At 35.2% G+C, this 14,623-nt stretch overlaps 1 protein-coding gene across 3 annotated transcripts in view; it reads right to left on the bottom strand.

Moving 5' to 3' along the window:
* The window catches only part of LOC143204166 (uncharacterized), a 243,729-nt gene that overhangs the window by 6,808 nt on the left and 222,298 nt on the right, over positions 1-14,623 (bottom strand). The window contains exons 1-6 of one of the 3 annotated variants that reach the window (XM_076416643.1): positions 13,595-13,683; positions 13,124-13,316; positions 11,760-12,360; positions 6,840-7,425; positions 2,352-2,806; positions 2,060-2,292 (exon numbers count right to left, since the gene is read on the bottom strand). In XM_076416643.1, the coding sequence (XP_076272758.1) occupies positions 2,060-2,292; positions 2,352-2,806; positions 6,840-7,425; positions 11,760-12,360; positions 13,124-13,300 (2,052 nt within the window). In that variant the 5' untranslated portion in view covers positions 13,301-13,316; positions 13,595-13,683. Of the gene's footprint in view, positions 1-2,059; positions 2,293-2,351; positions 2,807-6,839; positions 7,426-11,759; positions 12,361-13,123; positions 13,684-14,623 lie in introns of those variants that run through there. The other 2 variants (XM_076416642.1, XM_076416641.1) reach the window with 2 other exon arrangements.

Raw genomic sequence — 14,623 nt, 5'->3', positions numbered from 1 at the left:
AGGTGAAATAAGATTTTTGTTTATTTTTATTTAGTTATTACAACGATTACTATATATGTACAAATTTGATTTCAAATTTTTTTTGTTTGTGTGACTGATTATTAGTTTTGATTATTTTTAAATTTTTAGTGAGTTCCTTATTTATTTTTTGAATTTGGCCCAATATTTTTGTTAAAAATATTTTTAAGTAAGTAAATACAACGTAATCTAACAAGTCAATTGAAAAGTCCCCGGCCTACCATAGTAAAACACATTTTTTTGGAAAAATTATTTTTTTTTATTCAACATAATTCCTTTCAAGGGTGATACACTGATTATAGCGACCCTCCAAGTTTTCGATACCATTTTTGTAGTACGATTTGTCCTTTGCTTCAAAGTAGGCCTCAGTTTCGGCGATCAACTCTTCATTCGACGAAAATTTCTTTCCAGCGAGCATTCTTTTGAGATCTGAGAACAGGAAACAGTCGTCGGGGGCCAGATCTGGAGAATACGGTGGATGAGGAAGCAATTCGAAGCCCAACTCCTGGATTTTTGACACGGTGCATTGTTTTGGTCAAGCAGCACTTTCTTTTTCTTCAAATGCGACCGTTTTCCACGATTTCGTCCTTTATACGGTTCAATAACGCTATGTAATAGTCGCTATTGATGGTCCTTCCTTATTCAAGGTAGTCAATGAAAATTATTCCATGCGCATCCCAAAATACAGACGCCATAACCTTGCCAGCAGACTGTTGCGTATTCCCACTCTTTGGAGCGGGTTCATCGTGTGCGGTCCACTCGGATGACTGTCGATTGGACTTCGAAGTAAAATGATGGAGCCATGTTTCATCCACTGTCACATATCGACGCAAAAACTCGGGTTTATTACGCTTGATCATCTTCAAACACTGCTCTACATCATCAACTCGTCGTTGTTTTTGGACAAAACTGAGCTCGCGCGGTACTCACTTTACACAAAGTTTTTTCACACCGAAATATTCGTGAATGATATGATGTACACGTTCAGTTGATATCTTTAGAGTGTCTGATATTTCATTCAATTTCAATTTACGGTTATTCAAAATCATTTTGTGGATTTTTTTCCTTCAAAAAGCAATATTTTATCTTTTTAACACGTGAAATTCCTTTTTATTCATTTTTTTCACAATAACAAGAGTTGCTTCACTCAAAATGTTATGATTCACAAACTGCTAGCTGTCAAATTTCTACAGGCATCTTTTGAGATGGATTTTGGATTTAATTCTAGTAGCACCATCCATGTGTCAGACCGGGGACTTTTTAATTGACCTGTTATGAGCTAGGTCAATTGGATACGTAATTTTTGCGAATACCACAAAAATAATGTAATTTCTTCAAAACAATTCACTTCAAAACTAGTTTTCAAATAATGCAAGTACTAGACAGCTGTTTTTAGAACTAGCATCAAGTGACACCATCTAGCAGTCAGTACTTTTCTTTATGGAATAGGGCGGAATGTAGAAATATGTACGATGTTTGTTAAAACGAATAGTAGGCATATCTGGATTAGATGCCACATATTTCAAAATTTGTGTATAGTCTATTCAAAGTTTTTTTGTACATACGTCATCAAGATGTATAATGTATTGTCTGTCGTAATTTGTAAATTCGTTTTAGAATCAGACAATATTTTCCTTCTCATTTTGTTGTAATTAAAAAGAGACACAATGCTGTCTGAGTTCGAGCACGTAAACGAATGAGCCTGTCAAAGTCGTCCAGTTGTCAGACGCATGCAAAATTTTTGAAGGCAATTGTGATAAGAGGTTATAACTCTAACCTATAAACTATTGTCGATGTATAATTAACTGTAGTTTTTAGATATACTATAATGTTCAAATGAATTATATTTGACAACATTTTTGTTCGATTCTTTTATTCAGATTAGAATTTTGTTGTATGTTAAAACGAAACTGAACTAAAACTCACTGACGACATTTTGACGTCACACATTTCTATGACGCATATACAAAAAACTTTAAATGAAACATACATATATCTTTCAGTACAAATCAAATACAAGTACAGTACAAACAAATCTTACTTTGAGTTGTTCTCGTTCCCTTTCTATCGAGTTCCTACTGAACTCCACTTCCCTGTCGAATGCGGCTGCTCGGGCGGCCAGAGTCGCAGCGGTCTGTTGCAGCGCCCATCGTTCTTCCTGAGAATTCTGGTTCTGTTCGGATATCTTCTGCTCCAACGTACGAACAAGAGCCAGGAGTTGTGTGCGATCCTTCTCCGCTTGTTCCCGACATTTTTCCAACGCTAGCCTCATCGCTGCAAAGCATATGCCTTAATAAAAAAACACTTACCTAAGGAGATTCTAAGAAGTTTACCAAACACCTCCTTTTCTTTGGTTTCAATGGACCGTTCCCTGGCGGTACTCAGCACGTTGTAATCCAACAGGACCTTCTCCTGCAGCTTCTCCAGTATCTCCTCGTTCCGCTCCAATTTGTCCGCGCTCTTGCTCAATCGTTGCGATATCTCACTACCATCCGCCAGCAGGTCGCGCTCTCTCGACGTCTGCTCTTTAATGCGATCGAGCTGGTCCAGGAATTCCTGCTTGGCCTCGCGTATCAGGCGGTTCTGGTCGTCTCGGGCGTTGCTCAACTCCTCTCGGTGTTTTTGCTCGAGGTTTTTTAGTTTCTCGCTCAATTGCTCCAGTTCCTGGACGTGTTGTCCCTTGATGCCGCTCAGTTTATCCTCGTAAGCTTTGGTGAGGGCCTCGATTTCTTCCTGCAGTCTCTGTTCCATCTGCTCGGCGGACTTCTCCAGGAGGTTCAGTTGTTTTCTGGAATTGTTCACGTTCTAGCGTTGATACTATTAGCTGCTTGCATGTATTATGATCATTTTTCATTTTAGAAGGGTACTTTCAAAAATATTGGTACAATCAATATGTTAATCGGTGTGGCGACAGATTTGACTCCCTTTTTAAAGAAAACGGGGGCACTTGGAGGCGGGAAACTTTTCACGGTTAAAGTCTATATCATGGAAGAATTTTTAGGTCTAATACTTTTGTGTAATATGGGCGACAAATAAATAAATTCCAATAAAACGAAATACGCACAAATCAAGAAACCAGGAATAGTAATCGGTGATCAAAATACATAAACAAATACTTTAGGCTCTATTGACAAGCTGCCAGTTCCAACTTTTATACGGTAGATTGATTATCCGTTGATTCTGGTTATAAATAAATCAACGACGGATACGTAATTTTTAGAACCAGATTAGAACCAATCTGGCAGCGTACTGCAAAATACTGGCAGGCAATCTTGAATCGGGAAACAAATCCCTAAATCTTATATTTTAACCGATATTAAAACTGAAAAATGAAAATAATGCGAATATAAATGAAAATATGAAATAAATGAAAAGTGAATGTCTTAAAACATGATTGACCTTTATTTAATTTTAAGCAATATTATTTGAGATTTTGCGTTACTTTCGGTCATTTCCGTGTTGAACAATTAAAGAATTTTGACAAATTAGCTAAAAAAGGATATATCAAAAACGGAAAAAAAGAACTTATATTTTACATTTCTTTTAGAAAGAAATAAATTAATGTGTTCGCTTTATCGTATATAATAACAAGAATCGTGTGTCCTCCTTACTTACAAGATATTTAGATTTTCAAAATCAGCTTTTCATTTAATTTGGTGAGTTCCGCAAGGTAGTGTACTGAGTCCAGTACTGTATCTTCTGTATACGGCTGATCTGCCCACCACAAAAATAACTACTGTGGCAACATATGCAGACGATACAGCAATCTTAGCATCCCATGAAGATCCAGTCACAGCATCAATAAATCTACAAACCCACCTGGAGCAAATACAATTATGGTTGAAGACATGGCGCATTAAAGCCAATGAAACAAAATCCACGCATATAACGTTTACCCTGCGTAGAAGAACATGTCCACCAGTGAATATCAATCATCGTCAACTCCCCCAAGCAGAGCATGTTAAATATCTTGGTATGCATTTAGATCGACGCCTAACCTGGAAGAACTGGGACTAAAATTATATCAAATGTATTGGCTCATCGGGCGCAAATCTAAGTTATCATTAGATAACAAGGTATTGCTGTATGGGTCTATACTCAAGCCCATTTGGACATATGGAATCCAACTATGAGGTACCGCCAGCAAATCTAATAATAATCCATCATTCAACGGTTCCAAAATAAGGTGTTGCGTGCCATTGCCGATGCTCCGTACTATATTTCAAATAAAGTGATACAACGCGATATTCCTCTAGAACCTATAACGAGTGTAATTCATCGTGTTTGTGTGAAGTACTTCGAAAGAGTGTCAGTGCATCCCAATGTACTCGCTAATCAGCTAAATATGCGACGTGATAGTGAAGTGCGTAGACTAAAACGTTTAACACCACCTGACTTGATTACTGGACATATGTAGACTTTAGAATAAGCTTTAGCCTTTAGCTTAAGCCTAGCCTAAGACTAATTAATTAAGATAATATTTTATACAGAAGATTGCTTAATGAAGTGATTTTCTACATGCCATGTATATATAATATAGACATAAGAAATACTTATTGCCAATAGGGCAGATTGTGGACTCACGAAGAGTAATAAAAAAAATTAATTTGGTGTCTGGTGAAAACAGCTAAGAATAATTGTTCTTGCTTGAGGACTGATAGTAATTGATATGATACTAGAGGTAATTCTAAAGATTATTAAGATTTTTCTGTAAATTTTAGTGGTATGGTTTCACTAGTAAATGCATTTTTTAACAAAGCCCTCACTAAATATTGCATATAATAAATACGTTAACTTATGAATCAAGAGTTAAAATGATTTAAAAGATATTATAAAACAGCTTCAGAGAATTTTAATTCCTCATTTGTTGGTAAGTTGTTAGTTTCCACGTGAAGACAAAGTAGGAAACAGTAAATTACTGAAAGCCACAGAAGGCAAATTAAAGCTGTCTGCTCTGAGATCAAAAGGTAAAAGTATAAGCACAAAACAACGCAATTTTATTTCAAAATTAAGTAAAGAATCAGCCTGGTGTATTTCTTGTTTTTGCAAAATATGTTTTTGGTGAGAAATATGAATAACAGATAAAGATATGAATACATAAATGAAATAATGGAAATATTCAGCAGTTAAAATGAAACTAACTATATAATTTGCATAGATGGAACGCCTAGGACAAATAGAAGAAATTAAGAATTATTAATAGTAAATTTGTAATTGTTTTAAGATAAATATTAAGGTGTATAACGATTAATGCAATAAGATATATGAACCTTATATAATTAATTATTTTGATAACTTACTTTATACACCTAAGTTTGGAAAAATCAATGGTTCATTTCTAAATTGTAAAAAATAAATTACCTATTGGTGTTCATTATTGTTTTTATAGACATGCTAAGGTAAAATATTAATTTTAAAATTGTTTTATTCATATATTAGTTTCAATATGTATGTATTACTTCATTTATTACTCTATATGTATATTTGTAACATAAAAGTAAAGTAATCATATATACTTATATTTGATGCTGTGAAGTTGTTATAGTTCTGAAAATAAATTCACCTATGATACTTTGTTAACAGGTCAATTAAAAAGTCCCCGGCCTGACATATAGATGACGCTACTAGAATTAAATCCATATGTTTTTTAGTTAGCCCTAACCCTCAAAAGATTCGTGTATAAATTTGACAGCTGTCGGATCGTTAGTTTGTGAATTATTGCAATTTGAGTGAAGCAACTTTTGTTATTGTGAAAAAAAAAAGGATAAAAAGCTTTCGCGTGTTGGATAAAATATTGCTTTTTGAAGGGAAAAAATACAGTTGAAGCAAAAACTTGACTTGATGCCGAGTTTCCGGACACTGCCCCAGGAAAATCAACCATCAAGGATTGGTATGCTAAGTTTAGACGTCGTGAAATGAGCACCGAAGACGGTGAATGCAGTGGGCGCCCAAAAGAGGCTGTTATCGACAAAAACATTTAAAAAATCCACAAAATGATTTTGAATGGCCGTCAATTGAAAATGAATGAAATAGCAGATACTCTAAAGATATCAACTGAACGTGTACATCATATCATTCACGAATATTTAGCTATGACACTTTTGACCAAAAATAACGACAAGTTGAAGATTCGGAGCAGCACAGCCAAGAATATTTTGCTTCGATGTGGATGGCTCTCCTGGACAAACCCATGACCTTTAACGCTTGAAATTGTCTTAGTAGATCCACTTTTCATCGCCTGTCACATCACGCCACAGAAAACTCTTCCTTTTTGTATGACACGCAATGAAACCGTGATGTTGAAACGATTCGAAATGGAATTTTCAGTCAATTCGTATGGTAACCCATTCTCTCTCCTTTTGGATATATCCCATCGTATGGAAATAGTTATTTCATCAGCTGCTGAGCTGTGTGAAAGTTTCTTGGGAGTTTGAGCTGGGTTATTGTTATTGTTATTGACACGTTCTTTGTTATTGACATCAAAATTACCACTTTTAAATTATCGAAACCGAAAGCGACGACTGGGACATCACATAGCAGTATCGAAATAAGTCCCTAAATATATTTGCTGGGCATCTGCAGCTGATTTCTTCAAATCAGACAACAAAAGCAAAAAATATCGATAATACAATTTTGAACCTTCCATGATTGGCATCTGGATACATTCAATAATATTAAATGGAAAATGGATATTATATTATGTAGAGGAATGTGAAAACCATCCAATATAATAATTGTTTACATCGATACTTGACTTTTTCATCACTAGATCTCGTTGATCAAAATACACGCAAGCACTTAATATTAATATATCGACTTACTTGTAAGATTCCTCCATGAGAAAGTACTCCTCGTTGTGTCGTTGTTTTAAATTATCCACGACTTTGTTCAGAGCAACATCAGCATCGTTCCGATCGTCAGCAGTATTGCTCTCTTCCTGCCTGTACTTCCTGTTACTGTCGCCGCCACCGCCGAATGTCAGCGTTCGGATATGTTCGTTGATCCTCTCCTGTTGGGCGAGCATCTCTTGTTCGATGTTCTTCTGCTTGTCGATATATTTATTCAGGAAAACGTCGAACTGATCCTCCTGCTTTTTCAGTATCTCCTCCTGCTGCTGCTTGATGTCGGTCAGGCTTTGTTCGTACTGTTTCAGTTGCAGCGACACCAACAGGAAGGACTCTTGAGTTTGCAGGTTGGATATGTTGGTTTGGAAGTTGTCGGTTGGTTGTGGGTGTGGTTTCGAGGCTTGGACAGGGTTGGTGACGCTCACTGACGGATTCGATGGGGTTTCCACGACGTCAGTGGGTTTTTCGGGCTTGGGATGATAATCTTCTGTTTTTGGCGGTAAGTTCACGTCTGGCTTAGCCGGAAGCGCTTGTGGGGTCCCGCCAAGCCAATCGGGAACATCTGTAAGTATCAGATACTTACGTACTCGTAGACAGAAGAAATACACTCAGCTATTTTGGTTATTTTAGATTGGCAACTTTTGTTATTGTAAAAAAAATGATAAAAAGGAATTTCGCGTGTTGATAAAATATTGCTTTTTGAAGGGAAAAAATACAGTTAAAGCAAAAACTTGGCTTGACGCCGAATTTCCGGAGACTGCTCCAGGAAAATCAACCATCAAGGATTGGTATGCTAAGTTTGTACGTGGTGAAATAAGCACCGAAAACGGTGAACGCAGTGGACGCCCAAAAGAGGTTGTTACCGACGAAAACATTAAAAAAATTCACAAAATGATTTTGAATTACCGTAAATTGAAAATGAATGAAATAGCAGACACTCTAAAAATATCATCTGAACGTGTATATCATATCATTTACGAATATTTGGGTATGAGAAAGCTCTGTGCACAGTGGTTGTCCCGCGAGCTGACTTTTGACCAAAAACAAGGACGAGTTAATAATTCGGAGCACTGTTTGATGATGATCAAGCATAATAAACCAGAGTTTTAGCATCGATATGTGACAATGGATGAAACATGGCTCCATCATTTCACTCCGAAGTCCAATCGACATTCATCCGAGTGGACTGCACACGATGAATCCGCTCCAAAGCGTGTGCAACAGTCCGCTGGCAAGGTTATGTGTCTGTTTTGGGATGCGCATGGAATAATTTTCATTGACTACCTTGAAAAAGGAAGGACTATCAACAGCGACTATTACATAGCATTATTGGACCGTTTGAAGGACGAAATCGCCAAAAAACGGCCATATTTAAAGAACAAGAAAGTGCTGCTTCACCAAGACAATGCACCGTGTCACAAGTCAGTGAAAATGATGGAAAATATCCATGAATTGGGCTTCGAATTGCTTCCTCATCCACCATATTCTCCAGATCTGGCGCCCAGCGACTATTTCCTGTTCTCAGATCTCAAAATAATGCTTGCTGAAAAGAAATTCTCGTCGAATGAAGAAGTGATCGCCGAAACTGAGGCCCATTTTGAAGCAAAGGACAAATCGTACTACAAAAAAGTATCGAAAAGTTGGAGGGTCGCTATAATCAGTCAATGTATCACCCTTGAAGGGAATTATGATGAATAAAAAAACTAATTTTGCCAGAAAAATGTGTTTTACTATGATAAGCCGGATACTTTTCAATTGATCTGTTATGTGCCATTTTGATCAATGAACTTTTGCCACTTTTCTAGCAAAGAAAACATTACGCCACTGTGGAAGTTCCAAGTAACTTTTATAAGACACTTTAAAGCTAGTTAGCTTTACACCATTGGGAAAGTTATGCAGAACCAAATGGAACAAGGTCCAAGCTAGTAGTGGGCTATTTCTGGTCAATCTTAACCGATATTCGGTAAACTTCGTTAGTTTCCGCCGGATTTTGCAACGTTGCCATTTACAAGCAATCGTGAAGTAGAAACCAACGAATACTAACGAACATTTTGGAGGTATGTTTTGAAAGGTTACGAATTTAGTTGTCTATTTGTTCTTATGTTCATATTTTCATTATAAATGGTAGGCAGTAATGGATAAATCATCGATATATTTAAATTAGTTAATTTTGCAAATTGAATTCAATTATATACCAAATTATTTTTATTTTAGGTACAGTTGACTCTGAGAAAGTTAAGGTACAGATAAATATAACTCGATCTCCTTTACAAGTGAGTACATCTCATCAAAATCACAGCTCGTTGACCATATAATCAGTCCACAGCATTAAAACTGAACAAGAAACATTGAAGATTGGGGAATTTATTTTGGTAAAAATATTACCACTTCTAAATTTGAACGTAATCATAAGAGTGTATCGAAGGGCAAGAGGTGAGAGTTATTAAAATCAGATAAAACCATGATGGCAGCCGAACTAGCTGGTAAAATTCCAATTGATGATATATTAGATGAAACCCGCGCTAATTTAAACAGTGACAGTTTGAAAAGACTTGATTTATTGACCCATAAAGATCTATATAATATTCAGCAAGCAAATCAATTAAATTCCACAGGTACAAAACATAAAAGTGACGCTACAAATGTTGAAGCATGGGTAAATGAGCAATGAGGTTAAAAATATAGGATGTGTGTTATATAAGTCACAATATTAGTTTCTGGGTACCTATCCTGCTTTTTAATCATAATAAATGAAGGATTAGATGAAATGTTAAACAATATATAGGCATGAATGTATAAGTGTATATTCTACACACAGCTTTTATTGCCCTTACTGAAAGAATTAAGAGAAGGGTTTCCATGCTGTTTTTGCATATCGAGATTTAATGAGAAAATAACGAAGGTATTTTTAGTGCTGTGGAAGATATATTATCGAGTATTTTTAAAATTAAAAATAAATGAATGCTTGTTTCGCTATATAGATATCAAATATATCAAAAAATGTTTATAAAAGGTTCTTCATATAAATTTTGTTATATTATAGGAGATGAAAAATGTACAAAAAAAAATAACTTCAAGTCTTACCGAAAATATTAGGTTATTTTGTCAATTCAAGATAATTTATTGTATTTATATTATATTCTTCACATGTACGTATAATTTTCAACTGGCAACGTTGCAAAATCGTTGTGCGTATGCCAGGATTCTCCAGAACTAGACTCTTCTCAGCTGAAGACACTGCATTGAACATCATTTGGCACTTGTATTTGTGCTTTTATTGTGGTTCGAAATACGTGAGAATGCAGAGACAGCGTTGTAATCGATTCAAAGTGTTTTTGTTACATTAGTAGATATTATATGGTCGGTAAACGTGGAAAAATCATGAAAAGTACTTTGGTTCTCTTGTAGTAAACACTAACAAGCCGTGGGTATCGAAATTGTTTTGTAATGCGTACTGTGGTCACTTGGTGAAAATGTATACATTTTCTGGGCCAACGTTATGGAGAGGACTGAAAAATCATATAGATGATTGATACTTTTGCTCTATGAATGTCGAATAGATGCACAAAAACAGCACAGTATAAATATCCTGACGTATCATCAGTGTCGAAGTCAGTGCTTCGTACAAACAGCAATCCATTGCCAATTTGTCCAGATACAAGCGCAAAAATGCCTTAAGAACATCCTCATCGTCGGCAAGCAAAGAAGTAAGGATGTGACATTCGAAAACTAAAGATCGACGCAAACTTTACAAAATGTTTAACGCCTGATGAAGCAGCAGCGTGGACATCGTTTCAAAGTGTTGTTCATTCATAACTTTCTCGGTAACCACAAATCACGGGATTACAAGCACCTGCTCGATAATTTGATGCAACATTACCACAACATTCTAGCACGAATATCTCTCAAAATACATTTTCGGCATTCACATCTTGATTTCTTCCCACAAAACTTGGGCGACACTAGCAAAAAGAGCGGCTACACCAAGATATAGCGAAAATCGAAAGGTAATATCAAGGAGTTTGCTCCAACAGATCCCAAAAAGTATAAAAGACTCAGTTCAATCTCTGTTAATTTCTGATTTATACCTTTATTTCAATAAATAACGTCTATTTATTAAAGTAAAAGGTATTAACAGAGAATGGTGAAATTTTTTGAATATTTCGAAAACTAGAACTAATTTTATAATCGGGCTGTTGATTGTTGAAAACCGTGCATACTTGTGTAATTACCCCTTAAATAAAATAATATCATTATTGCGTTGTTCGATTATGATTTATATTATTGATTATATAGTCTATTCAAAGTTTTTTTGAACATACGTCATCAATATGTTTAATGTATTGCCTGTCGCAATTTGTAAATTCGTTTCAGCATCAGACAATATTTTCCTTCTCATTTTATTCTAGTTAAAAAGAGACACAATGCTGTCTGATTTGTTCGAACGCGTAAACGAATAAGCCTGTCAAAGTCGTCTGGTTGTCAGACGTATACAAAATTCTTGAAAACTAGCGATAAGAGGTTATAACTCTAACCTATAAACTATTGTCGCTGTATAATTAAGTGTAGTTTTTAGATGTACTATTATGTTAAAATAAATTATATTTGATAACATTCTTGTTCAATTATTTAATTTAAATTAGAATTTTGTTATATATCAAAGCCCAACTGAACTAAAACTCAGAGTTGATGCAACGTAATAAATTTAGATGACGTATATACAAAATAACTTTGAATAGACTATTTATAACTTATGATAAAATCAATATATTCGTAATGGCTATATTGAATATATCTCTCCTTTTTTTGTTTTTCTTCTTCTGCCTTTGAGGCTATTAATATGTTTTTTTAATAATGAAAGTAAAACAAATCAAAATAAACAGGTGTAATGAATACCTTTTTCTTTGTCCTTTGGCGCTGCTTTCTCATCCAACTCGCTCCTCCTACCTCTCGATGGTGGCCCTGATGACTGCTCCTGACCGAACAGACCTAAGATGTCGGTCACCCCGCTACTGGATCCCCGCCTGCCTCTCCTCGAAGTCATACTGGATTTCTGAGTGTCCAGGCCACCGTCAAAAACATTTCCCTGGCCGAGTTTATCGGAACTTTTGCCCTTCCCGGCATCCAATATATTTTCCAACGATCCGGGCCCGCTCTTCGGCTCTCCCGCCGGAGCAACCGTTTTCTCTAGACTACTCGGACCGCTTCTTTGCGCCTTGCTGCCCTTGAGAATATCCTCGAAAGAAAGCGCTTTCTTAGAATCGGTCTTCGAAGACGGTTTCGGTAATATATCATCCAGGAGGTCTAAGGAACGTTTGCTCTCTGTTTTGGACGGACCGGAAGGTAATATGTCATCTAGCAAATCGTTTTTGGACGATTTCGACTGGTCTTTGGTAGAAAAGTCCGGGTCGTCCGATCCTCCTAACCAATCCAGTCCCTTGCTGCTTATCGATGTTTTTGATGTTCCAGATTTACCTTCATCCACATTAAATTTCACCTGTAAAACATATTATTAATGTAGTACATTGTTAGAACTACTAACTTTATTATTCACATGTTATAGTTATGCAACCTTTTCTACTGCACCATAATGGATTATTTTGTTTTGTTCAATATCATTATTACATTAAAAATATTTCAAATATGATGCAGCCTATAATACATAACATAGAACTCTAATTTAGAATAATATTAGTTATTATTATACAACCCCAATATAGTGCAAAATTTTGACTAGTTATGATATACCCAGTTCTATTATTTGCACCTATATAAACAGAAATAACAATTTTATGCAACTTATAATACACAACCTAGAAGAATGAATTTGGAATGATTTAAATCCTATTAATATTTTCAACCTTTCAATTCGAAGTAATAGTTTAGGAGATAAATATGTAAATTATATTAAAAGTTACAAAGTTGATGATTAAAAATAAAAAATAAATTAAAATTATGAAATTTTATATTAGGTATTTTAAATAATATTACGTTATGCAACATACATTACGCTTATTAAATAAAGATTTTAAGTTTTGTTTAGTTTATCTGTATGAAATAGTGTCAACCAATTTTCGATACTGATAATCTGAACTTATAATCATATATACGGATATCTGATATCGTTCAAGGACAAATATTTCAAAACTTTTACATTTTTATTAATATAAGGAAAACAAAATTAATGTATAGGCAACTAAATATGACCGAAATTTAAATTTACAATTTAACTTTAAAAGAATAAAAATGAGACTTATTACCTTCGGTTTAAATTCATTGCCCCGTTCTAAAGCACCTTGTTCGTCGGATTTTTCTCCTTGGAAACCGAATAAGTCATCTAGCGGTTTTTTCGGGTTCGATTTAGACGGGTTGGTTTTCTTGGCGGTTAATTTCGGTTCGTCGAAGAAACTGTCATCGGATTCGAGTTCAAAATCCATCAACGGTTCGTTTCACCTAAAAACGTTTGTTAATATTCGATATAAATTATATGTAGCGAGAGAATTCAGGTGGTAATTGTAGAGTATGTTTTGTTGACACGGGGTGGGTTTCCATGACAACGCCGTTGTCTACGAATTTGATTGGTTGGGAAATTTGAAATTTTATTTTCTGACAGGACCGGCTCAAATTTTGTGGTTATGCCGTGTTTAATATATTCTATGGTTAAATTATGATCAGTAATATATAAAAAACGATATTAGACGGCGTCTAATGTTCGATTTTAACGTTTTCACCTTTGCACTTATTGTATTCGACACGATCTCATCGTTATGTAATCGGGTCGTTACAAACCGGGTTTGGAGAGCTTTTTGCGACGGGTTTTTATACAGGGCGTTCCCAATAATAAGAAAAAAAATCGTCGTGGCGATACCGGCGTTTTACGACCGGACGAAAATAGGACATGCCGAGAGGAACTGGGGGCTTCTTGAACAGTCCGACGACATTCTTCGGTTGAAGGTTGTTCTTTTTCCGTTTCGTGAACCGTCCGTGCCCCGCCTCCCGCGCCCCCCTTTGCCATCACAACACTTTTGAATGCGGCGATTATTCGAGTTTGTAGATATCGAAAGTTTTTTTCTCTTGTGGATCGGCTAGACGAGCGGAAAATACTGCCAGAGTGAAAGTTTATGAATAAAAAGCCGAAAGTCGTCGTTAATAAATAATTTAAACCGAATTTGTGTGGACGTCCGACGAATACAGGATGATCGTTGATAGTATTACGTCACTTTTATGAAACATTTGACATTCTAATTGGATTACAACAACTTTATAATTGAATTTTTGGGAGAATCTTTATTTTCGGTTTGAAAATGATGATAATTTGCAGATACAGATGCAAATGTATCTGACAGGGCTACCAAAAAATATTCATTTTACATAATTAATAGTAACTACAACAGAAAAAGGTTTAAATTATATACATTTGATGATGGATATGTGATTTTCTTAAACTTTTAGTAGCTCTGTTGAAGGAAAAGTCTTATTCGGTATTATATAAAATTACCTTGTGATATTTGGGTAAATAAATTGTAATTTTATTAAGCAAATTGTAATTGTAAAATGTAAAAAGTTTATTTTAATAAGCCTTACAATCTTATAAGCATGTGCCACTACAATACTTCATCAAGTATTTTATAAAATCTTTGTTTAAACGTGCTTTATTAACATATTCTTCTATGAATTCTTAAACTTGATCTCTGCTTGGTTAATTTTACTTGGCTTGGATTTGATTAATATATTTGTTTATATTTTGAGAATACATGGTC

This window comes from Rhynchophorus ferrugineus, unplaced genomic scaffold, assembly GCF_030347505.1.
Source record: "Rhynchophorus ferrugineus isolate W39M unplaced genomic scaffold, kcgeb_rfMv2 rfM10, whole genome shotgun sequence".
NCBI lineage: Eukaryota > Metazoa > Arthropoda > Insecta > Coleoptera > Curculionidae > Rhynchophorus > Rhynchophorus ferrugineus.
The sequence above is the reverse complement of the archived record's forward strand: the minus strand, read 5'-3'. Positions and strand labels throughout refer to the sequence as shown.